This window comes from Mustela erminea, chromosome 8, assembly GCF_009829155.1.
Source record: "Mustela erminea isolate mMusErm1 chromosome 8, mMusErm1.Pri, whole genome shotgun sequence".
Taxonomy (NCBI): domain Eukaryota; kingdom Metazoa; phylum Chordata; class Mammalia; order Carnivora; family Mustelidae; genus Mustela; species Mustela erminea.
The window spans coordinates 73,767,065-73,791,273 of NC_045621.1; the positions used below are offsets into that span (position 1 = coordinate 73,767,065).

General features: G+C 38.1%; 1 protein-coding gene across 7 annotated transcripts in view; it reads right to left on the bottom strand.

Annotated features, from left to right (window-relative positions):
• CCDC141 (coiled-coil domain containing 141) overlaps positions 1 to 24,209 on the bottom strand; it is a 235,072-nt gene that overhangs the window by 73,894 nt on the left and 136,969 nt on the right. For all 7 annotated transcript variants that reach the window (XM_032356082.1, XM_032356079.1, XM_032356080.1 and 4 more), the window contains 2 exons: positions 17,257 to 17,451; positions 4,512 to 4,684 (listed from right to left, as the gene is read on the bottom strand). In XM_032356082.1, the coding sequence (XP_032211973.1) occupies positions 4,512 to 4,684; positions 17,257 to 17,451 (368 nt within the window). The remainder of the gene's footprint in view (positions 1 to 4,511; positions 4,685 to 17,256; positions 17,452 to 24,209) is intronic.

Below are 24,209 nucleotides of genomic sequence, written 5' to 3' on the forward strand. Positions count from 1 at the left end.
ACTTGTGTAATAATTAAGTGCAAATGAATGCCCAAAAACATCTTTAAAATTAAAGTGGAGTTAGGTTAGATGACAGATATTATACTTTGAAAAGATGATGAATTATTTAGCAATGACTCAGAATTATCCCCTGCTTACAGGGAGAAAATAGAAAAGCAAGGAAACACGTAAACAACCATTATTTATTTTGTGAGATTGCTCCAACCTCAAAAGTTTTTGATTCCAGGATAGAAAAACAGTGTGGATCTGTTCCTAATAAGGCAAGAGTTACAGAAAAGTAACAACGAAGGTCTCAGATTTACTGGGAAACATTGTCTCAGATAAATGTGAACTTCTGAAGTCCTATTTTGTTGACTAACAAGGAAACAAAAGATCTAAACGCCTCTGAAATTCCCGTGTGCCCCAATACTAAATTTTGCCTTTTATTACCTTAAAATAAATGCTTATCTCCCCTATTTCAAATATAACCTTCCCTAGTTTGTGAAAATGAATAGAATGTGGTGCAGCTCTATTGTAATTAATTGAAACAACCATGTGACTCTTTGCATTTTGCTTTTAAAGTCCTTTGTAGGGAAGGTTAAAAAAAAAAAAAAGTAAACTAATTGCTAAGAGTAGTGGTTTCATTTGATTTAAAAAAAAAAAACAAAACAAAAACAAAAAACCCTCCATTTTACAGATGAGCAAACAGGTTCAGAAAAATTAAGTTTAAAAGTCATAGCATTGTTTTGGTCCTAAGAATGCATGAAATAGAACTCTTTTGGATCTAAATCTTAAGTTTCTTAACCACACCAGTTTTCAAATGTCTGATAATGGGGACCTTAGTCATTTGTATCCTCGCAATGTGGCTGACATTCAGAAGCCTAGGACACCACTGCAATGTTCAGGGACATGTTTATCCTCACTGCCAATGTTCTAAATTCCACCTTCACTCCAGCAGTGTCAGCAACTTGAAATCTCCTTCTTAGGTTCTGCTTCCCTCCTGTGGTGGTGACCCACACCGTTGTACAGATGAGTCATTAGATGAGGAAAGGAAGCAAGTCTCAAATGTAATGCGTGGGATTGAGGTCCTTAGCTATGTGTGGCTTTAGTTTGCCACCGAGATTCTAATGCATTTCAATTCAGTTTTTAATGGATTTCTATTTTACATCTACCTTCTGAATCAAAAATGTCCTTTGCCAGGTAACAATTTCACTTTACCTTCAGTTCCTCCCGCAAAGTGGAAAAATAGTATTGATTTGTAAAATACTGTGAAATCTTGGGGGCAACCAAACACATTGGAACTACTATGAAAGCTCGTATATCTAGGACGTTGACAGAAACTATACTGACAATAAGTATTATTTTTTAAATATAGTTACCTAACAATTTTAATTCAAGTTTCTTGAAACCATTCCTAACTATTGCTTCTGTTAAGACATAGTCTGCAGCCTAAAGAAAAGAACTGTAGATGCTCTTTCATAAAACAACATATATACAGGGACGCCTGGGTGGCTCGGTTGGTTGGACGACTGCCTTCGGCTCAGGTCATGATCCCGGAGTTCCGAGATCGAGTCCCGCATGGGGCTCCCAGCTCCACGGGGAGTCTGCTTCTCTCTCTGACCTTCTCCTCACTCATGTTCTCTCTCACTGTCTCTCTCTCAAATAAATAAATAAAATCTTTAAAAATATATATATATACATATGTATAAATTAAGCCTAGAAAGAAGACGCAAAGAATGAAACTAGCTAAGTAAATAAACATGTCGACCATGACCAAGTGGGTGGCCAAAAGCAGTCACGAAAGCCCTGAATATAGAATATAATATAAAATATAAGCACTTCCCCTCTTATATTTAAGTACTGAAGATGAAACATTACCAATTAGATCAAACAGGATAAAGCTTAAGAATGATAAACTGTGACTAGTTTTTCAACTCTGGGAGCTAAGCATCAACACCGAATAGCGAACTTCGGTTTCTTTCAGAACTTTTTTCAGTTTCTGGCCAGGAGCAGGGACTAGATTTACCCTCATGCCTGAACGACTAGAAGAATAGACAAAGTATATGAAACAATCGTTCTCAGACACTGGACAACATCAGCTTACTGCCTGAGAGGCTGTTTCCAGACCAAAGCTCGGGGAGGTGGAACCAAAGGGAGCCCCCAGATCTTGCTGGGTTGAGGAGACAGGGCTCATGCTTTGGGAGGCTGAGACACCTGGAATTTCTGGGGCAGTGTACCAAAGACAGACTTCCAGGGATCTAGGGAAGGGTCTTGGGCTGCCTCCTGATCTACCCATGCATGAAAGGAAACCGCCCAAGGGCAAGGAAAGTACCACAGAAGTATCCTGAATGGAGTGTCTGTGCTTTGAGACTCACTTGCAAAACTGACAGAGGACCATTCCCCAAATTCCAACTGGAGACCTCACCAACTTAATCCAATCATCATGACTCAGCTCAGCGTCTGACATGCACTTTGAGTCCAGGCACCTGCAGGAGCCTCTGCATGGTGCAAGACACATGGACCTTTAAGCAGGAGAGAGGAGAAAGGAGAGTGCCCACACTTGGGGCCCAACATGGGTGTGCTGGGGCTCCTGGAGCAGCCAACACACCATTACCTGATGTATGGCTTGGAGTGAAAGTCAAGAAACTTAGTAGCTACAGTTGTTAGTTTTCAAAAAGGGAGAATCATTTGCCCTTCTCATAGCTTCAGCTGTTTGGCTCCTGTTGGAAGACCCTGGATTACTTCTGATCTTGGCTTTAGAGTCCCATAGCAACCATTACAAGCCCTGGCTAAATATCTCTGTCCAGATGCAGACTGTCTTCTGAAAAGAAAGTTCCCTAAACCCAAACTTATCAAATCAACACTTTTTAACACATCTAAAATAGACCAGGATGAAGATTTAAAGAGAAACAGAGTCTTTTAAAAGAGTAAAATAAATAAAGAGAAGTAAAGTAATTTTACCACATTTGACCTATTTTATTATTCTTCAAATTTAAGGTTTTTGAGTTTCAAGAAGATTGCTGATATGGAGGATAAATATGGGTCTATCTTATTTGCACAAATCTCTTTGGCTCCTTCTGTTAAAATGTAAGCCCCACCTTCATTTCTTCCTAGATAATATATGTTCTACCATCTGCCCCAGCATCTCCCTTTTCTCTTCCAATCCTATTCTTTCTCCTATGTTCCCACTGCATCCTCTTTCCGTTTCTTAAGGTCCTTCTCTCTCCTCATTTCCACCCAGATCTAAACCCACTGCTGATACACTCACCAAATGTGCTCATAAAAACAACTTGTCTTAGCACGCTAGTTAAGAACATGCGGTCTAGGGCCCATGTACTTGCTTTCAAACCTGGACTCTGCCACTAACTGGCTGTGTGACCTTTTGCGAGTTACTTGGTCTCTCTGTGTCTCAGTTATTTATAAAGGAGAACATTCATAGTTCAATGGTCCCTTTCTTATCTGCAGGGTTTTTTTTTTTATTTCTGTGGTTTCAGTTACCCATGATCAACCATGGTCCAGAAGATGATCCTCCTCCTGACATATCATCAGAAGGTCAGGAGCAGCCCAACACTATGTGACAATGCCTCCGTCATGCACCTCCCTTCATCTCACCATGCAGGCATTTATCATCTCACATCATCGCAACAAGAAAGGTGAATACATTATAATAAGATATTTTGAGAATGAGAGAGAAATCACATTAACATAACTTTCATTACAGTGTATTGTTACAGTTGTTCTATTTAATTATTACTGATCATTTCAATCTCTTACTATGCTTAATTTATAAAATAAACTTTATCATGTGTGTGTGTATGGGAAAGAAACATAGTGTGGGGGTGGGGGGGCGGGGGGTTTGGTCCTATCCATGGGTTCAGGCATCCATTGGGAGGACAAACTCCCTCCTGGATAATGGGGTCAATTCTTGTGTGTCTTGTAGAGTTGCTGTGAGGATTAATGACAGAATGTTCCTAAGCCTGCTGGCACAGTGCCTCAGACATGGTGGACTCTTAATTTTTTAAAAAGTGAGTTATTGTTATTAGGACCTTTTATTTAGGCTTTTACTGGGTGAGCCACCAAGGTCATAAATGAAAGGGAATTTAGATTTTTTTTTTTTTTTTCCCAGAAAGGAAAAAAGGAACAGGGTAGCCTCAACACTCATGAATTAAAAGGGAGAAAGAAACCCCACTGAGGTGCTGGGCTATGAAAAGCACTGAGAATTAAGTTCTGTTTTTTCTCTTGTCCTTTCATTCCCCCCACCTCAGAAACTCATAGAGGGAAAAAGAAAAAAAAAGCTTTTGCTTTCGCATCTTTGGGTACTCAAACTCAGAATATGGACTCACTTCTGGATGAGCAATGCTGTGTTCAGAATCACTGGTGACCAAAATTCAATAGATCCTTTTAAGCCATGTCATAATGCAGCAAGGCATCAGAAGCAGAAAAAAAATTGTGCAACTTATTTTTTTTTTTTTAACAGGTTGTGGAAACTGTAAAAAAGCTGGTTACACTGAGGAAGAAATAGGCTTACTCACCTACAGGAGTCTACTTGGCTGATTAAGGCTTGTCCCTTTTGCAAAGCATCAGCTGTGCAGTCTTTAATTTCTCTGTGTAATTCCTCATGCCTCGCTGCCAAGACAGGCAGACTTAAACCCTCTGATTTAAGGAGCTTAAGGTAAGCTTCGACTCTCCCAAGTACATCAAATGCCTGCCAAAAAAAACATACTTTCATTTTCTGCTTTTCTAGCTTAAAATCTACATCAATGTGTACATGAAATACCAGCCTATTCCATTTATTAGTTTGATCATAACCAAAAACAACAATCTTAGTCTGAGAAAACAGCTGTGTAGTTTTAAGGCTTCATTTAGGGAAACTGATCATAGTTTAGCTCAGCATAGATAAATGTCAACACCATGAAGTTACCAAAAGAGTTTACATTGAGAATGTGTCTATACAACACAGTTACAACTGCATGGAATTTGAAGAGCCAGGCTTACTTTTCACACATTTTGTACTGTATACAAATAATGGATGATATATTTTTAAAATATTATGCAGATTTTCAAAACCTGAACATCTCTGTGATGCTCTTAAAAGGAAATTGCCCAGTAAATTGTACTTTGAACCAGAATCATTATACAGAACTATTCAAGAATTACCCCTTGTCTTTCCAAGTATAAGATGCTCTGCTGTTGCATCCAAGACACCCATCTGTCTACAAAGATTATAATTTGGTTCTGAAGCTGTGAAAAGACTAAGACCAAGGTAATATTTAGCTTTTGATACACAGAATGGATTGTGCAGAAAAAATATTGCCTTGCAAACCAAGACAGTGTCCTAAGATAAGTTTTTTTTGTTTGTTTTGTTTTAATTCCTTTATTTTTGTCCTTTATTTAGCAGATCAACAACCAACCATGGGAGATTAAGGTTATGGAGTTAACAGAGAGTAGAGAGGAGCTATCCTTCTTGTCCATTAAGGCTTAGCTAGCGTTAAGATGAAGGAGTATATGATATGAAGGCAGTAAAAGAGACTGTGGTAATATGAGGAAAACAGAAGGACAGCAAAGTACAGTGGTCTTCTTAGGTCCTGAGAGAACATTTCAGAACTTGGGCCTGGAGAGCAGGAGCTGAATTAGGTTGAAGAAAAGCTGCATGGCAAGGGAATTCTTGTCATGTTGTCCTTTGGCACTCCTGGAGGAAGCCAACCAATGGGATGTTCCACACCATTCTGGAGAACACTCCTATCCCAGGAAGCCTGACGGCACCACAGTCAGCAGGAGCCTTGAAGTCTAGCCTTCCTGGACTGTTGGGTTGGAAGCCAGTGAGCCTGTTAGGGGCCCACCAGGAGCAGTAGGAAGAGTCCACAGAAGACTTATGAGAAATGAAAGCGGATGGCCTCATGAGTCGAGTTACTACTGAGACCTGAAGACGGAGGGAACACAGTTTAAGCCAAAAATAGAGGCAACAGCCGTAGAGCTGTGTGGAAGCTGGCTGCCATCTAAGGGAGTGAGTTTAATGTCAGAATCTGAACCGGACAAAATTTGAATTAACACATGAAGTCTCTCCAATGTTTTCCCATTACTTATATGTTATTCTATAGTCCCATTAATGTCCTCATGTCTCCTGAATCTGTTCTTTCTGATCACTAAAAATGTTTAAAACAAAAACAATCCCCTTTATTTGGATGATAGGAAGTAATAATATCAACTGCAGTTTAATGAGAACTAACTTGTGCTCCGTCTGTACTCTTGTGTTTCATGATTACCTTCCATTCAGCCAACAAGCATTTTGGGATATCTGCTGAGTTTCAGGCACATTATCCTGAATGGCCCTAGATGAAAGTGAGAAATGACCTCCATTGTATGACAGGGGAAACTGAGTCTCAGAGAGATTAAATAAATTGCATAAAGTAATACTTCTACTAAGTGGCAGATTTGGTCTCTGTCCTTAATTTGCCTGGTCCTGAGACTCCGGCTGTTAAACCCTGGCCCATGGAACCATGTGGCAAAAGATTACCAGGGGAAGCTTAAGAAAGAAGCAGCTTTTCCAAGAAGTCTGTTCATCACCAGTGGAAAAAGTGAGATTTTAAAACTTAACTTTTTATCAATAAGTGTCTACCTTTACTTCTTATAGGCGAGAAAAAATACGGAGAAAGGCTGAGTGGTTTCTCTTACACTATATAGGACTGGAAAAGGAAGATAGTTTTATTAGAGAAACTTTGAACCTGAAGATTCTTCCTTATCTGATCCCCCTCTCTTTTTGCCAAATGTGTCAACATGCTGATGCTAGAAAAGAGTATTTGAATTTCTTTCTCAATCTTTCCATGACACATTGGAATACCACTTGGCAATAGTCACTATTTCTGGGATTTTGTTTCATATTTTAAATTTTTATCGCTTCTTTTGAATGAAGTGGAGTCTCATGTTAATCACAGTTTAGTTTTAAAGTTAGTGCTGAAAATAAAAATCTGGTGTAGTCAAAATTATCATGACCTCCTTTAAATCATGCTTAAAATTTAGTGTATGTGAACTAGTGACTGTAGTAATACTATTCCCAATGAGGATGGGAGCCACTGAGCTAGACTAAAGGATGAAATAAAAGAAAAGGGTATATAGGTAGATGTCCGGGCATTCACTTCTTTCTTCCCTTAAGATAATGAATACTGTTATGCTGGAAATAAAAAAAATAAATAAATAATATAATAAAGTAAAAAAAATAAAAATAAAAAAAAAAAATAAAAGAGGAATTACTTTCTTTTCTACAAAAAAAAAAAAAAAAAAAAAAAAAAAAAAAAAAAAAAAAGATAATCTCCAGAATTCCTCATGGGAATGATTGAAAGAACAGAGAATTCCAAAGTGCTTTTTCTTCTCCACACGTCTGACTCCACTCCGTTTTAGTATTAAGCCCCTATAACCTTAATACATGTTTGTTGTTGTTTTGAGAATTAAAGAAGGAAAAAAAATATGACAGGGCATGCGGATGGACATGGAGTAAGTACTCAGAAATACTTTCTTACAATTACTCTAAAGCTTGATGGGACACATCTTTGAAAAGCTCCTGAGAGGAACAGGACCATCTGCTGCCGGTCATTTGTCCTGCTTGGGCCTCTCCTCCTGTGGCCCCGGGGAACAGCTGCTACCCTCTGATCTGTGGGCACTGGTCTCATCTTCATAGGAGTTAGATTCTAAAGCCGCATAAAGTGCATGTGTGAGCTGACTCTCCCCCTTCCTGAACGTCATCATAGAAGTATGACATCTCAGTAATATGGGAATAAATTGAAGGGCTAAACAGTCACTAGAAGGAGGTAGTATATCAAGGACCAAAGTAACACATAACTTAATGTCAAAATAACCAAATTTTCTTCTAGAGCTTTTTTTCTCAAAAAGATCACAGTGTTTGGAAAGCACTGACTTATGAATTGCTCTGTGTATCACACGTGATAGAGTCATGGCAGAAGAAAAGAGGTGAGTGGTTGCGCTCCTTCATGAGCTCAACAAATATATTTGCAAATAAGATGAGTAAGAGAGCTTATTCTTTATCCTTAATCCTAACCTAACCCTAATGGGAATTATCTAAACCCACAGAAATGTTATACTTAATGATTTTAAGAGGAGTCCTCTTTCAAAAAGATCATACATTCTGTGATTGTCAGAATCCTATGCAAAACTCCTTTCTCTTATCCCTATGCAAAATTTGATGAAGAATCCATGTTCCCGTTCCAGAAAGCATCTAAGTATCATGGCTCTCACTTAATCTATACCCAGAATAGAACTGAATGTCTTTCTATTTACTATAACTATACGGAACCTGATATACTGGATGCAGCCTGGAAAGAATCTCTGTCTCACATACGGTATAGAACAGGTTATTTTTGGCAATGACGCTATGGCCCCCATAGAAATCCCTTTGGAATTAATATTTCCTCTTTAGTTTTCTCTTCACATGTTCCTCTTTCTTCAAACCTGGTCAAATACAAATTTTATGACTAGAGACAAAAAGAAGGATATAAGCACAAGGATAATATTTTCTCCTTCTAGGTTCTAGCTCTTCTTGACAATTTTATATTGTACCACCCAGTTCTCAGGCAGACAAGGAGACCAATTAGCTCTTGTTGCCTTGGTTTGGGAAGACTAAGGAGTTGCTTAGGTTTTTTTGTTTGTTGGTTTGTTTGTTTTTTCTTTTTATGCTGATAAAGATTTTTTCCCACCATTTTAAGTACAAGATCCAAAGTACAACATCCAGGCTGGACCAAATCAAACAGAGATGGTATCAGGGCATGGTACATTTTACTCTTTTTAAAATACCTATGAGATTAAAAAGTTCAGCAAGAACCATGAGTCACCCAGGATAATAATTTCATCACTCTGTTTCACCAAGATGCTTAATTAGTAGTATTGTTTGCTTCTAGACTAACTTATTTGAAGATAATCCAAAACAAAACAAACAAACAAAAAAAAAACATTAAAAACGAAAAACGAAAAAACTCAAACACTGCAGAACTTTAAAATTTTCCTTGCACGAGTTCCGAGGCTGGAGAACGAGTTTGGTTGGAACCTTTACCCTTACCAAGGACAAAAAACTCAGCTTCTCATCAGAGCACCAGATCCCACTGTCTGCAGCCACTCCTGTGGCTCCCAGTTTGGCAAGCTGATGCCTAATCCGGGTCCTCACCAGATCTGCCAAGGCTTGCAATGCCAGAAAGGCAGGAGCCAGAGGGTGACGTAAGTTTCAGCTCCCAGTATTTGCTGCCCCCTGCTGGTGCTCAGGCTCATTGCTTGCCTCGCCAGGGCCGTCTCTGCTGGGCCCCACCCAAATCTCCCTCCTCCTCACAAGGGTTAGAAGGTGGCTTTGTGGTGTTGAAACATATGTAAAATCATGACTACCTAAAACTGGTTTTGACCTCACAATCTGAAAAGCTGAAGAGAAAAATAAACTGGAAAAGGAGTTTTGGACTGAAAATGGTATGTACCTAATGCATTTTGTCAACACGGAATGAAGGAAGTGTATGTACTGACGAACTCTTACTTTTTCCTGAGATAAGCCCACCTTGGAAATGGATAAACTAGACCCATAGGTAGAACTCTAACCAGCTAGTCATTGTTTATACTTTCTGGTTTCTTTTATCTAAATTGACCTAAATAGTTTTAGGGTAATCTTGGGAATATTAACATTTCCGAAGGGAAAATGTCCCTTTACAATGTGCAAAGCAACTATTTTCTTTCATTTGTTTAACAAGCATTAATTGAACTCTATGGAGCATGTACTCTGGTACATGCTGGGGATAGGAAAATGAACAAAAGCATTTAAGTCACATTACAGTGGCTAGTGCAGTATTCAATGCATATATAATGACAAAATAATGGCTGGAACGTAGTGAGTGTTTAGCCCCTCTATGCACTAGTCATGTATTAACTCATGTAGATAGCTCAGTGACTCTGTGAGGTGCATATAATTATTATTTCTATTTTTCAGATAAAAAAGCTGGATGCACAGGGAAGTTAAGTAACTGCCCAAGGTCATAGAGCTAATAAATGTCTAAGTACAGATTCATACCTCAGCAGCCTGGCTCCAAAATCTACTGTATTATTTTAGAAAACTATCATCCTAGCAAATATTTTAAAATTTTCACTTAATGCTTCACAATTCAATTTATTTATTTATACTCCAACTCTTTCCTGGAAAGACTTTGTACATTTATCACCAGTTGCAGGAACTTTTATTACTGAATGGTATCCCCTGAAGAAGATAAGGATTGTTAGACCTATTTCAGAAAGGAGAAAACTCAGGCTCAAACTGTAAATTGACTTGTCACATGGTCATTTGTTCGTTCATTCAACCAAATTTGTTGAACACTAGGTGGCATGCAAAGATGACTAAGACCATCTCTCTCTAAGGAGCACAGAGCAATACTATGGGAAACTGAAAAATAAGCAATTATTGCTGCCTGGAGACTTCTTGGAGGAGGTGGTACGGGTGATGACACATCTCTTCGTACAGCATTACTCCCCTTCTCAAGTATGCCAGATACTGAGCTTGAAATTTGTGCTCCTCGTGTATTAAAGTAATTAAGCTCTCTGCTTTCAAAATGATCTCATTCCAATGACCCTGGATCAATGTAATCTCTTATGAAAATGAAATTTGGCCGTCAAACTCCATGGTTTGTAATATTTCACTGCTTTCAATCATTCAGACAATTATCGAGCACCCACAACCCGAAAGGCACTGTTCTAGGTGTTCTGTTCTGATGAATGCAAAGTAAAATAGACACGTTTCTTACCCTCAAGGAGCTTTAATTCAGCAAAAGAAAGGAAATCTACCCATAAATGCCTACAATACAAAGGAGAATATACTTAATGCCAATGGAGAGATGCAACAGTTTAAAACTGTACGTGGAAGGGAAACCAGTAAATCCACTCTTGACTTGCTCAGAGGTCACTTGATAGTTTTATAGAGAAGGATATTCATGAGTGAGTGACAGTAAAACTGAACTATTATAAGACTAATTAAACATGGACTGAGTTGTGGACTGTCATGAGAAATGTAAGATGTATAAGGTATTTCTTGTTTTTGATAAGTTTTCTATTATATACAAATAATAATATGGTCATAGTTTAGCCATATTTCTCAAATATATGCTGTGGTTTAAATAGCCGATCCTTGAGTTCTAAAACCAAATGTTGCTAAACCATTCTCTCAGAGGGAATACAGGAGGTAAGAAAATTAAGGTATCATTTACTCCATATCAGGAGATTTGCCTCATCATGATTTGAGTCCTTAATATCTCTTCATATTTAAGGATATGTTCAGCAAAAGAGAGAAATTTCTTTATTTTTAAATTTTATTTATTTCTTTATTTGAGAGAAAGAAAGCATGAGCGGGGGAGGGGCAGAGGGAGAGGAGAGACAGTATTCCAAGTAGAATTTGTGCCAAGTGTGGAACCTGATGCAGGGATTGATCTCATAACCTGAGATATGACCTGAACTGAAACTAACAATCAGATGCTTGACCAACTGAGCCACCCAGGCAACCAAGACAGCAACTTCTTAGCATGCTATTCAAGAAGTTCCTAACCCCCTGATTGCTTCTACCACTTGTCTCTCATCATTCTGAGCTTCCACCCTACATTCTTTTTTTTTTAAAGATTTTATCCATTTATTTGACAGAGATCACAAGTAGGTAGAGAGGCAGGCAGAGAGAGAGAGGAGGAAGCAGGCTCCCTGCCGAGCAGAGAGCCCGATGCGGGACTCGATCCCAGGACCCTGAGATCATGACCTGAGCCGAAGGCAGCGGCTTAACCCACTGAGCCACCCAGGCGCCCCCACCCTACATTCTTAATAAAATGAATTACCTTAGGTTTTCCAAACAAGGCACAGCTCTTTACTACTCAATTCCCTCCCAGCCCCATCTTGCCTCAGTTTTTCATATTTAGCTCAATGTGCACCTCCTCTAGAGAAGCCTTCTTTGACACTTTCCCCCTGGTCCTCTCCTCTGTGTTCTCTAATGCTCTATGCTCACTCCAAAAGCTTCGGGCTTTTCCCAAAGTGCCCAGCATTTCTGTTCCCTTGCCTCTCCTCCAAACTCGACTGAGAAAGTCTTGAAAGCAAGGATTGTATCTTTAATTGCTTTAGTTAAAGTATATATATGATTCATGAAAACAGCACGTATACAACACATTAGCCAAATGGAAATGTAGAAGAATGGAGAGAGTTAACAAAAAAAAAAAGATGCTTTCGGTTTTTGTAAAAGAATGTAAAGTTGTTCTGGCAAGGAGAAATGTGAGACAGGCTGCCTAAGAATTATGAAATTGGAAATATCAAGGAAAGGGATGTCCAATGACAATTAGCTTAATTTCTTAAATTCATTTATATCATCTAACAAATTCCTTCTGAATAATTTTTTTTAAGATTTTTATTTATTTATTTGACAGAGAGAGATGACAAGCAGGCAGAGAGGCAGGCAGAGAGGCAGGTAGAGAGAGAGGCAGGCAGAGAGAGAGAGGGAGAAGCAGACTCCCTGCTGAGCAGAGAGCCCGATGCGGGGCTTGATCCCAGGACCCTGAGATCATGACCCGAGCCGAAGGCAGCGGCTTAACCCACTGAGCCACCCAGGCACCCCCTGAATAATATTTTTTAGGTCCTCTACTTGGGCAGGTTTCTTCATTCTTCAATCTATACAACTGGGCCATTTTATTTCATCGTTTCCCATATCTGGCCTAAAATGTATCTATTTTTGAAAATGGGAAAACAGTACATATATAAATGGGAAAAAAAAAACTGTACCAAATTTCATCTTTAATTATTTTGTTTTCATCTGAAACAATTAGTTGCCATAGGCATTACTGGTTTGCATTGCTGTCCATATCTTGAAAAAGCAACGTATCTATTTAAAAGACATTACACTTCTGGCAGTGATAGCAGAAGAGGAGAAGCTATGACAATCATTATTTCAAACTGCTTTTGGTGTGTTGCGCTAGGTGTCGTAGCTTTTGTTCCATTTTGCTTTTAGGCCAACCACCCAAGAACTACACCATGTAGATTTGGCCTCAGTCTTCACAGCTTGCTTTCGCCAAAGAAATCATGTGCCTGAGAATGGGAAGCAAGGGAGATGAGACTGTATGGCCAATCAGCCATGTTTTACAGCTTCAAGTTCAGTCATTGCTGTCATATAAATTCAGGTTCACACTGCGCTGCTCTTGAAGCATATATATTTATGCTTAAGCATATATATTTGAATCACATTCTTTAAACAATGATAAGTACTCTATGGGTGATTGATCCACCTCACCCAACTCTTTTTTGGTGAACTTGATAAAAATATAATAAATAAGATCATCTACATTCAAGAAAGATGAAAATTCGGGGGATCCCGATGAGATACTATAATAGGTGCCATGTTCATATTTCATGCCATGTCCTAATAACTCTTAGCAACATCTCGTAATTAGAGAAACACTTCTCCAATCAGCTATCATCCCACATTGACAATCAACCCTTCTTATATTTGTTGCTAAATGATTCAGCAGTAAGTTCGCCAGCACAGGAGATAACTCTAAAATGGAAAAGAAGCATCTCAGGTTCTTAAGTGACATGGTTCAATCCACTTGAATCCAGTGGCTGGTTTATGACAGCATCAGTAGCAACATTCTGAGGTCCTATGTGCTAAAATCGCCACCTACTGTTCACTCCAGGTACAAACCGCCATACCTCAAGCCAAAGGCTATAGACACTGAGTAAGAAACACTCTTGAGTCTTGAATATTAATCAGTCATCAACTTCTAGAGGGATTAAAAGGTAAACAATTTCACTCCTAAATCCACAGGGCAAAGGCAGTGGGCCACTCTAGTCAATGTGGATTATTAGGTGATAACTGTATTTTATTGAATTTCACAGATTGAAAATATATTCTAGATTATTTTGTATAAAAGTTCTCTGCTGTATCCCCCAAATTTAGAAGAGTATCTGACACACAGTAATTGTTCAGTAAAATAGACTAAAGAAATGAATCCTTAAAGAAGAAGGGTAGTTGTTGATCACACTACTTATTTAAAGACTTCACTAAAAGAAATTATTATGACTTTTTTTTCCTAGTAAGTAAGAATATCTGTATCTAAAATTGATAAAGAGAAGAGAATGAATTAAAATGAAGGGAAAGGGGGGAAAGGGAGAATTTCCTTCTGCTTGCAAAAAAATACGAGCAACATATGATAAAAATCCAGATTAAAAGAAGAAATATATCTTCGGAATTAACTATTGTTAATGGAAGCATTAACAATAGTTAGTTCCGAAGATGAGATTATGACATCCTTTTTATTTTAACAAAATTTTTAAAAAGTGAAAGCTGTATTTTTAAAATCATACACTTCACTTTTTACTGAGCAAATACTCCAGCTGTGACATTCAGTCATTCATATATTACCCATGACACTAACATATTTTCTCACGGTGGTATTTGGCACAAATATTGAAGGAGAATATTGACCTAGCTTTAACAAAGTTGGAATAAGAGGTTGTTTGCTGAACAAATAATTCACTTATCAAGAATGGAATTGGTTTTCAAAGCAAATATCGTTTTTTAAAGCACCGACTTCCTCTTCCTTTCACGGTGCTGTATTTTTTTTGGGAGAGTCACTAGTGCTCCTGCCCATCATTATTGGTATGCCAAGAATGCCTACCACTGACCCCTCTTTACTGGGACCATTTCTCAGTGTTGGGTTTACAGCCAGCAACCTTCAGGGCTGAGGAAATGTCTCCTTCAGAGACAAACAGAAGGCTGGATTATTGTTTGCCATCAAACAGAAGATGCCCCAAGCTTAGGGTTCCCCTCCTGGATCACTACCAGCTGCAAGAGCAGTCACCCAGCGGGACCCATCTGCATCGCCCCCACCCCCAGGAATTGCGACTTGGGAAACTGACATGATGCATTGACATTTAGATTCTTGTTTTTGTGAGTAATAAGATCTTTCAAAATAGAAGTCTTTCAAAGCTGACACAAAAGTCATGTGTCTTTTGTGAACATCCACAAAACGGGCAAGTTAGCATGTTAGCTTGAAATTTTGGGTAAAATTTCAGATATCTCACAGTTCTTGACAACATGACCTCTCCTAGGGATAGGGATGTTCACAATTTAAAAAACCCAGTGCACCCAAGGTATAGTAAAGTGAGTATGGAAAGAGAAATTCAGTGCTTCAGAGATGATATAAATTGAAAATACCCCTTACCTAGTGTAAATGGAATTTTCAGACTAGAAAAAAAAATTTTTAAGGACTTTTACATTATATTAATGTTTAAATCCAGCTCTTTACTTTAACTAGGGTTATTTATAAGTGCTAAAGGCTAAAATACTCAGAATTTTGTAAAATGTGGAGATCCCACAATATAAATAAAAGAGAAAAATACCATTTATAAGTCTTAAAAAAGAGTTTCCTTCTTTAATTTAAATGGATTTACTGACTACCTTATTTCATCATTTACTGCTTCTTCATAATATGATAAATATTTCATTTTAAAAATCATGATTAAATATCCACTTTCTATGCTCCGATTTCTATTTTTGCTGAGGTAAAAGCAACTATCACCTTTCTCATCGACTCTTAAATTTGGAGTTAAAAATTAATTCCTTGTTGCTTTGAAAAGGGAGAACAAATTCTGTACTTTTTTAAGTGCCACTTGGCTATCGAGAATGCTATAGTATGGATAATATAGAATGGATAAATCCCAATGGAACTAGTTATGATTTAAATGCCATGGCATTTCAAATGATGAAATGGAATCTAGAAGTCAAGTGTTGAGACCTAAGAAATGTAATTTCTTAGGATTTGACCTGAATTGCCATTGCTATATGAATTTGAGGAAGTAACCATTCTATTCTTTTTTTTTTTTTTTAAACTGTTACTATTACAAGAAGTGTCATTCTTTTTCCCTCAGGGCCCAGAAATAATGTAAGAAGAAAGCCTCCCTGGGAAGTTATCAGATAATGAGAATGGAGAAAGCAAGAGCAAGAGAGTTAGAAGTAAGGAGAGAGGGAAACTACATTTTGCAGGGCTGAACCTAGAGGGTTTGTTCTAGAAGTGTTGTTTTGTCAGAGCAACATGTTCTACAATGGTCTTCCTTAGAAACGGCATTAACTGACTGACATATGACCCACTTATTTTATAGAATGAGGGTGTAATGGGTGTTAGAAAGTCTCTTACTCGAAAACAGGAATGTTGAAGAGGAACTCACCTAGCATCCTACTATTTACTTAGGTCAGCAGCTCCAGTAACATGCTCCGTATCTTCTCTTCAAACAAAAAAATCCCAAACAAATAATTTGCCAAAATTTCCTTAATTTTTTTTCTGTAATTCTAGAAACTCTATTTTAGAATCCTAGTATTCATCCTTTTCAAGTTTCCTATCAGTAAGGAAGCTCAAAATTAAAGAACTATTTTGATATATACCAGGACAGTATATTCAGATTGTTGATATCATGACTTTAAATCACAATATACCTACCTTTTAGGGGTTACTCACTCATTTCCTGTCACATTGTCCAGTTTGTAAAACATCAGTGATATTTAAGGTAGTAAACAATTCCAGCAGGGCAGTTTGAAGATGTGTATTAGATTGGAAAAGGTAAAAGAAATTTTCAAGTAATATCACCAGCTTCAGATATACGATTGAGATGAACATGTAGACATTACCACTCACTAAGAGCCACCTGCTACAGTCAACCAGGAGAAGCAGAGCACTTCTCCCAGTCTAGAAGACCTGGAGATGTTCCAAAGCAAGATTTCCCCTTGGCTGACCTTAAAAGGCAAGACCAAGGCAGGGCAGTTAGGTCAAGGCTCTGCTTCTAGCCTTGTGGTTTGCCTGCAGAAGGTTTGCAGTATTCGTGTATCTTTACTTGATAAATGAAAAGATAATTTTTCAAAGGGAAATAGTTTTTTGGTAAAAGTTTCACAGTGTTCTTTTCACCTTGATATATTTTATGGTAATTCCCTTACTCCATGACAAGCCCTGCAGTGTCAGCACAAGTGTCCCCCTCAAACAGCTCAATGACAGCTCTTTGATGAAACTCTCATGGGGATGTTTTTTACATGTCAAAGCAAAGAGTCTCCTCGTTTTGAGAACCAAATAATGGCTATGATAGGAATACATTTTAGAAACTCGATTTTGTTGCTATTAATTTTGAAACTCTACGTGGAATCTAGACTTCCGTGATGTGCTCCAGCCTACTGAAGTTATGAGTCTCTTACTGGTCTGCCCTGATTACCTAAAATTACCAATGTGGCTTCATACTGACCTTATTCGTACTGCAAAAAAACCCATTTGCCTTTTTTAACCAAGTTTCCCTCTCCGCCATGAGCTGACGACATTCTCCTTGAAGCTGGTGCAGTTTCTGGTTAGAGAGCCGTAGGTGCTCTTTCTCCGTGTAGCCCTTGGACAGCAGAATCCCAAGGGCATCACTCCTCAGCTTCTCAGCAGCAGAATTCCATTCCTACAAGAGATCACTCCGGTTTATTTACACATCCTCCTCTTTGTAAACTCTGACAAGATGCAGAGAACATTTCAATGTATTGAACGTTATCAGAAAACTGTCACTGTATTTTCAAATCGTGACGGAGTAAATGCCACATTCCAGGTTGGAGTACCAAGATGCAGATTAAAAAAAAGAGAGAGAGAGATAAGGACAAAGGAAAGAGGCTAGAAAGAGAGCAGGATAATAGCAGGAAAGGGCAGGGCGTTTGGGGTGTGTGATTAATGGAGTGTCTGGTTGCCCTGAACACAGGCCCCTTCCCCTTCCATTAATGCTGTCTGAAAACAAACCCCCAAAATTGTCAACAGTGTTTTTCAGTCTCTAACTCATTGTGACCGGTTTTCATTCATTTAAATATAGGAAGTCTGTCTCTCACAATTCCGTCTCATTGCCAGTGTGGGCAAATGTGTACAAGAAAGGAAGGGAAATCTCATATTTTATGGCCGCTGTGTTTGTATATGCCTACACTTAGAACTGAAATTAAGATCTGTTATTCTCCAAAATTAATAGTTGTGATTGCATAGTATTCCCTCCTTCCTGACCTGAGTCTCACCTCTCAATGCTTCATTCTTAAACATTTCAGGGAAAGAAGAGGTAGGTTTTTACTTTCTGTTACAAGAAGAAGAAAAACAGTAAGTAGAGAAGAAAGAAAACTAAAGTTGGAGTAAACTGAACATATTAACAATTTATTTAAAGGTAAATTTAAGTTTCTTGCAAAAGAACTGAAGCCAGATTCAGCTTCATAAAATAATGCTTATCTCTAACATGGCTGTCTTGTGAGTGAATTTTCTGGTACCCATCTCGGCTGAGACTGAGCTGTACGCAGAAGCTGTTTGTTACAACATCAGAAATTTAGCGCCAGGTTTCAAAAATTACAGTCTGACTCCATCCTGGCTTGTTCCCCATGGCAAAATGTCCTGTTATTAAGTTACATTTGTTACATTTTACTGTGCAAAATCAGTATAATAATAAAAATAAGTATAATTTTAGTGCAATTTACCACTACTTTATTCATTCATTCATTTCAGAAGACATACTAAAGGTTATGCACCTGGTACTATGCTAAGATAGATGGCTTACAGAATACAAAGGAAGAATAAAATGTAATTCTTTCCTTTAACAATATAAAACTGCTATTTTACCTCACTTTCATATATACTTACATTATCAACTGTATGAAATATATGCTGGTCCTATAAACATGTCCTGATGGCTCAACTAATGGAAATAGCAAATGTGTGGTTCCAGCCTGACTACATCAGTGATGGTAATGGAAAATAGTATCATCATGGTTGATCATACTCTCAGCCTTTCGGAGAGAATGACCGAAAGTGAGGGGAGAGGATTGTTAAAATCAAAAACAAATGGAGACCAGCCCTAAAAACGGCTTGTGCAGACAAAACCAGTTTAGTCATACAAACAAAGCTTAATTTAGCTTATTTTGTGAGACTGACTTGACCTGGGTCATTTCTTGTTTATGCCTCTGAAAATTATAAGCAAAACTTGAATCTTTCCCAAGGTCAATATGAGGTAACCACTGACCTAGTCCCTATCATTTAAGAAAATTCCAATGTTATAACCAATAATTGTGAAGAGGAAGCAGTCACTGCTTCCTCACTATATAAGCTGCTTTATAATAATGTATCCCTGAGCCTTGTTCCATGTTTTGGGATGAGTGCTCTGGTTTGCAAACTGTCTTTTGGGTGTGTGCACAATCAACTTTTACTAATTACTACTTTGGTGATTCATTGGTTCTCCTTCTGTTACTTGTGAACTTTTGACACTCCAAATTGCTCAGTGGGTGCAAAATCAATATTCTTAAGCATGAATGTGGGCTACATGATTTCTTAAGATCCTTCCTTTTTTAAAGCGCTATTAAGCTCCCACTTAAAGACAGCTACTATGAGCCATGACATTCTTTCATAAAGCACTGTAAATATCCCTCCCACTTAAAAACTATTACCTTAACCTTATCAGGAAAGAGCAAATGTTTTTAAAGCAGTTAGCACCATTGCAGGCACATGTAATAGGCATTCTCTAAAAGTTAGTTCCCCTTTACATTCCATCAGTTTTATCATGGTTCACTAGCTGCCCCAAATTTGTTCTTCATGGGCATTTGTCTCTCAGCTCTAAAATAATGATAGTGGAAGGATTCTCTAAATGTTACATATTGATCAGTATTATGGGATAAACAAAATATTAAACAGGTTTCCTTACTGCTTAATAATCCTTCATATGTTAATGTGCTTTGAGACTCCTAGCTGAAAATATGGTTTGAAATATTCTGGACAAGGAGGCCTGTGTGGCTCAGTCATTAAGCGTCTATCTTTGGCTCAGGTCATGATCCCAAGGTCCTGGGATCGAGTCCCACATCAGGCTCCCTGATCAGGGGGCAACCTGCTTCTCCCTCTCTCATTCCCGCTGGTGGTGTTCCCTCTCTCACTGTGTCTCCCTCTAGCAAATAAATAAAATTAAAAATATATATATTCTGGACAAACTGTTTCGACCATGAAATCACATGTTTACTGATCATCTCTAGGGACCAATACTCCAGTTGGAACAATGTTGGGAAATTCTGTTACTGTGCTAAGAGCAGATGAATCACCTAGAAGTTCACCTGTTTTCATAAGTCTGTCTGCATCTTTCCTTGTTGATTTTGTCTCTCCCTCCAGCTACCCAACTAGTCCATTTTCTGTCTTTTGTACCCATTCTCTTATTTTCTGTTAAGATCTGTGGGGTATGAATCCTCAATGGACTCAAGAAATGCTTAATGTGTTAAGACAGAAAAAAGCAGGTAATTCTTTCAAAAAATTGTCATTGACCAGAATCTTTCTGTTCATTAGCAGAAGACCACTAACAAATATGAAGAACCTGGGAAGGCCTAGAAAGCTAAGAGGAAGGAAATGGAAAAAGAGTTAGGACATGGAGAAAGAGATCATGGTCTTCATGTGTTCAGCCTGGACAACACGAAGCCCTAAGGTGTAGGTATCTTAACCCTCTTCAAGACAGTACTGATTTTTCTTTCTGTATGCTAAGCACTGTACTAAATGATTTACACGTATCACCTCATTCACTCTTCCTCGCATCCCTACAAGGTAGGAACTTCTTTATCCTCATTTTACAGATGAGGTAATGGAGGTTTAGAGGTATTAAGAACTTGCCTAGATTCTCAACACTAGTAAATGAAAGAGCCAGAATTCAAATTCAGGTAGTCTGTCTCTAGACCCTGTTTCTCAACCTCAATGCTGACCTCAGCATTTCAGAGAGGAGAGGTGATGGAAAGTGTTTTTTACTGCATAGAAAGGTTAAACCTATCAGTTTAGAATTACAGAGGTGAAAGTTCTATGAAACCCAGATAAGGCCTTGGAAATGAGAAAATTCTTAAAAGACCCTGAGATTTTTTTTTTTTTATTTAGAATCAGAAACTTCCTTAATACCCACCTGTTACATATAGAAATGAGAATTTACAGCCTAAACTCATGCTTAATTTTGCTCAGCTCATGGACCAAAATAATAAAACTCTTCTCTGTGAATAAGAAGGGAAATACCTGTTCTCTAACAGTGTTCATAAATCTGCCTTTAGCATAAATTTGGCAAACAGCATTAAAGAAAGACCTCTGGAGTGGAGCCAAATCTTTGAAAACACACTTCAACTCTGTGCTTCACATCACGTTTATAAAAAGTGGGCTATGACCTTCTAAGGAAGCACTAAAGGACCATTTTGTGGCTCGTATCTTTTCTTATTCTCCATCCCCCGTCTTCTTAATTGCATTTCACAGGAACTCTGTGGGTATTAAATGAAGCTGGGTCCATTCAATATTTCTATTCAATCTTCTCAGAAAATTGGTTCTGTTTTCTTTGGGCAATCCACGCGCAGTTTCTGATGCGTTTGTGTAACATTTTGATGATGTATTTCCCCAGCCATTTTTCTTAGGGGATGCGTCCACTATTTTATTTTTAACCTAAAATGTTCCAGAGTCATCAGAATCCATCACACTATTTTTAAAAACTTAAGCTGTCATTGTTGTCAGGGCCGGTGGAACCCAATGGAGAAAATCATGGTCCGTTTTCTCTAGCCTTTGCTGCCTGCCTGCTAAGTGTTAAACCTCTGACTGAGTTTCAGTCACTCTGCAATAACGTATTTCCAGTACATGTCCCTGCCAGCTGAAAGCCAAAGCCTGCCATTTCCTTGACTTTTCAGTCTTGACAGAGAAACATGCATATGTCTGCCTGAGTAAAGACATGTGGCACTGTGTGCTCTTGGGCTCGGGCTATCTCCTCAGATCACTCTATTTTTTTCCTTTTTCACTCTCAGTGGTTACTCTTTTACACTGTACCTTTCACTGTTCCATCTGCTGAGGAAATTGAGCTGCTGTTGGATCCCTTGATTGAAAGGGTACTTTTAAGAGGATTAGTGCGGATAGACAAGAAGGTGAAAATGATTTCTTCTGCCTTTTCTATACTCCCAGGTTGGCTCTTCAAATGAAGTTATGGATTGGCATAAAAATTACCCAGCAGGTAGATTCAAAGAGTAGAAAGTAGAAAGAAAGAATATCATCACAATACATTTAGTAAGTTTTTATTCACAGGAAACTTCACTGTAGGTGAAGAGGTCTAATGACCCAAGGGCATGTGGTAAATTATTTTCATTATAAACCTGACTTGAAAATGTAAACTTTAAGTGGGGGAAGATGGACAAGAAAGAATAGGAGACGTATTATAAACCACTAAGAAAATACCAGCTGTGGAGATGACGGGCCAAAATCACATCTGGCTGAAGCATGTGTGGAGCCCATGTATAGTCTGCATAGCATGGCTATTTCCTAGGACATCTCATTAGACACAACCCATTTCTTGTTCATTCTCTAAATCTACAGTCCCATTTGGTTCAGCACCAAGGAGAATTAACTCATTGACACAAAATCATAGAATTGTACACAATTGTATTAATAGTTGATACAAACAAAATAAACCTAGCAATTTTAATCAGACTATTTGAAAGTCTGTTTTGAGCAGGAATTTCTTTTTAGAGGGAATTTTTATGCTGTTAAAGAGTGGCAGTGAGCCACTGAAAAGCTGAAACTCTGATTATGCCCAGTTGGACTGCAAACTGGGCCAGAGTTTCATCTCCTGCTCTGTTCCCAGGCATTTCCACACTGACCTACACAAAATCAAGGATCTTACTAGAGCACTGGGTCCCATCCCACAGTTGGATGGTACAGAGTTCAGGGTCCACACGCCATTTGAACTAGACCTTCACTATGATGCATTTCGGCAAAGGTCTTGATTGCAAACAGGAAGAACTGTGATTTTGTGTCACCTAAAGATAAAAGAAGTGTGGTGTTTCACCTCCCAACCATTAGGCAGAGAACCCTTGCTACTGAACCAGAGAGAGCTTATGGGTAAGAGCAGAGAACTGGAGCTAGAAATACACTTTTTATTCCAAACTTAGTAAGTGGTCTCAAGCAGGGTATTTTTTTTTTCCCAAGCCTTACTTCCCCTGCAATGCAATGGCCACCATCAACACACATATGCCTCTGCTTCTCTAGTGAACCTATAAATTGAGTGATGGATTGCTGTGCTTCGAATTCCCAGATTTTAGGCCCTACTAAAATTTTGGATTTTAGCTGTATTTTCCATAATTAATCCTAGTGGGATTATAGCGGTATTATAGACTGATAGTCTATAGTAGAAATGACAGATACCATCAAAATAATTTTTGAGTGATAGTTGCTTTCTCTTTTCTCTATTGAAATATTCCAAAAGTCACAGTAAAAACTATGGCTTGGAAGTTTCTTGTTTCCCTTATTCCGCTCAGTGCATGGCTACCAGGTAGGGCTTGTCGTTCAGCTGCTCGGAGTAGGGTGCTTGTTGTTAATACTGAAGCAATGGATGTGTGGTACAATAAATTTTTAAAATCAAATAAAATCTTAACAAATTGCACTCATGAGCAAATCTTCAAAGTAATGATTAGAGCAAAAATACATTTATTTTTTCTTCCTTAGTTCAACATAGTTTTGGGATGAAAATTTAATTACATTGGAAGTCAGGGAGACATTTTTTTGAAGATTTGTGTTTTCCAAGAATCATTATTTTTTCTTTACTGTCTTGTCCCTGTTGCTTTTCTTAGATTTCTTGTTCCTCTTAATCACATTTTCTTTGAGTTGAATAAGTAAGGAGCAGAGCCAGATTTGAGTGTACTGGTGTTTCCATTTTTAATAAAAATTAATAAAGTCTTGCTGTCTGGATTATTTGCATCTAACACAATTTGCCTACAATCAGATTATGCCACTAGCTGATGAGGTGGTCCCAGTTTATATTAATGTTTTCAGAGGACTTATTGTTTAATTTTCTAGCACATGTGTTGGAGAGATCTTCAGAATCTCAACATGTAATTCAACTATGAGGAGAATTATTAGGTTTAGATGTTCACCTGTTGTGAGGATTTTCCTAAATAAAATAGATTAAGTTGGGAAATGGGGGAAAAATCCATATATATTACATCCACAATGAACATCATATATAAACTAGAATAACGGTCCTTAAATCTGGCTGACTATCAGTATTTCCTAGAAAAAAATTTAAAACGTGCTTTCTCACACCTACTCTATATTCATTGAATCATTGTTGGAAGAAGATGTATTTTTAAAAATTGGCAGCATTTTATTTGAAATCAGGAGAAAAAAAATTTTGGAGCTAGACTAGAATATTCCAAAATA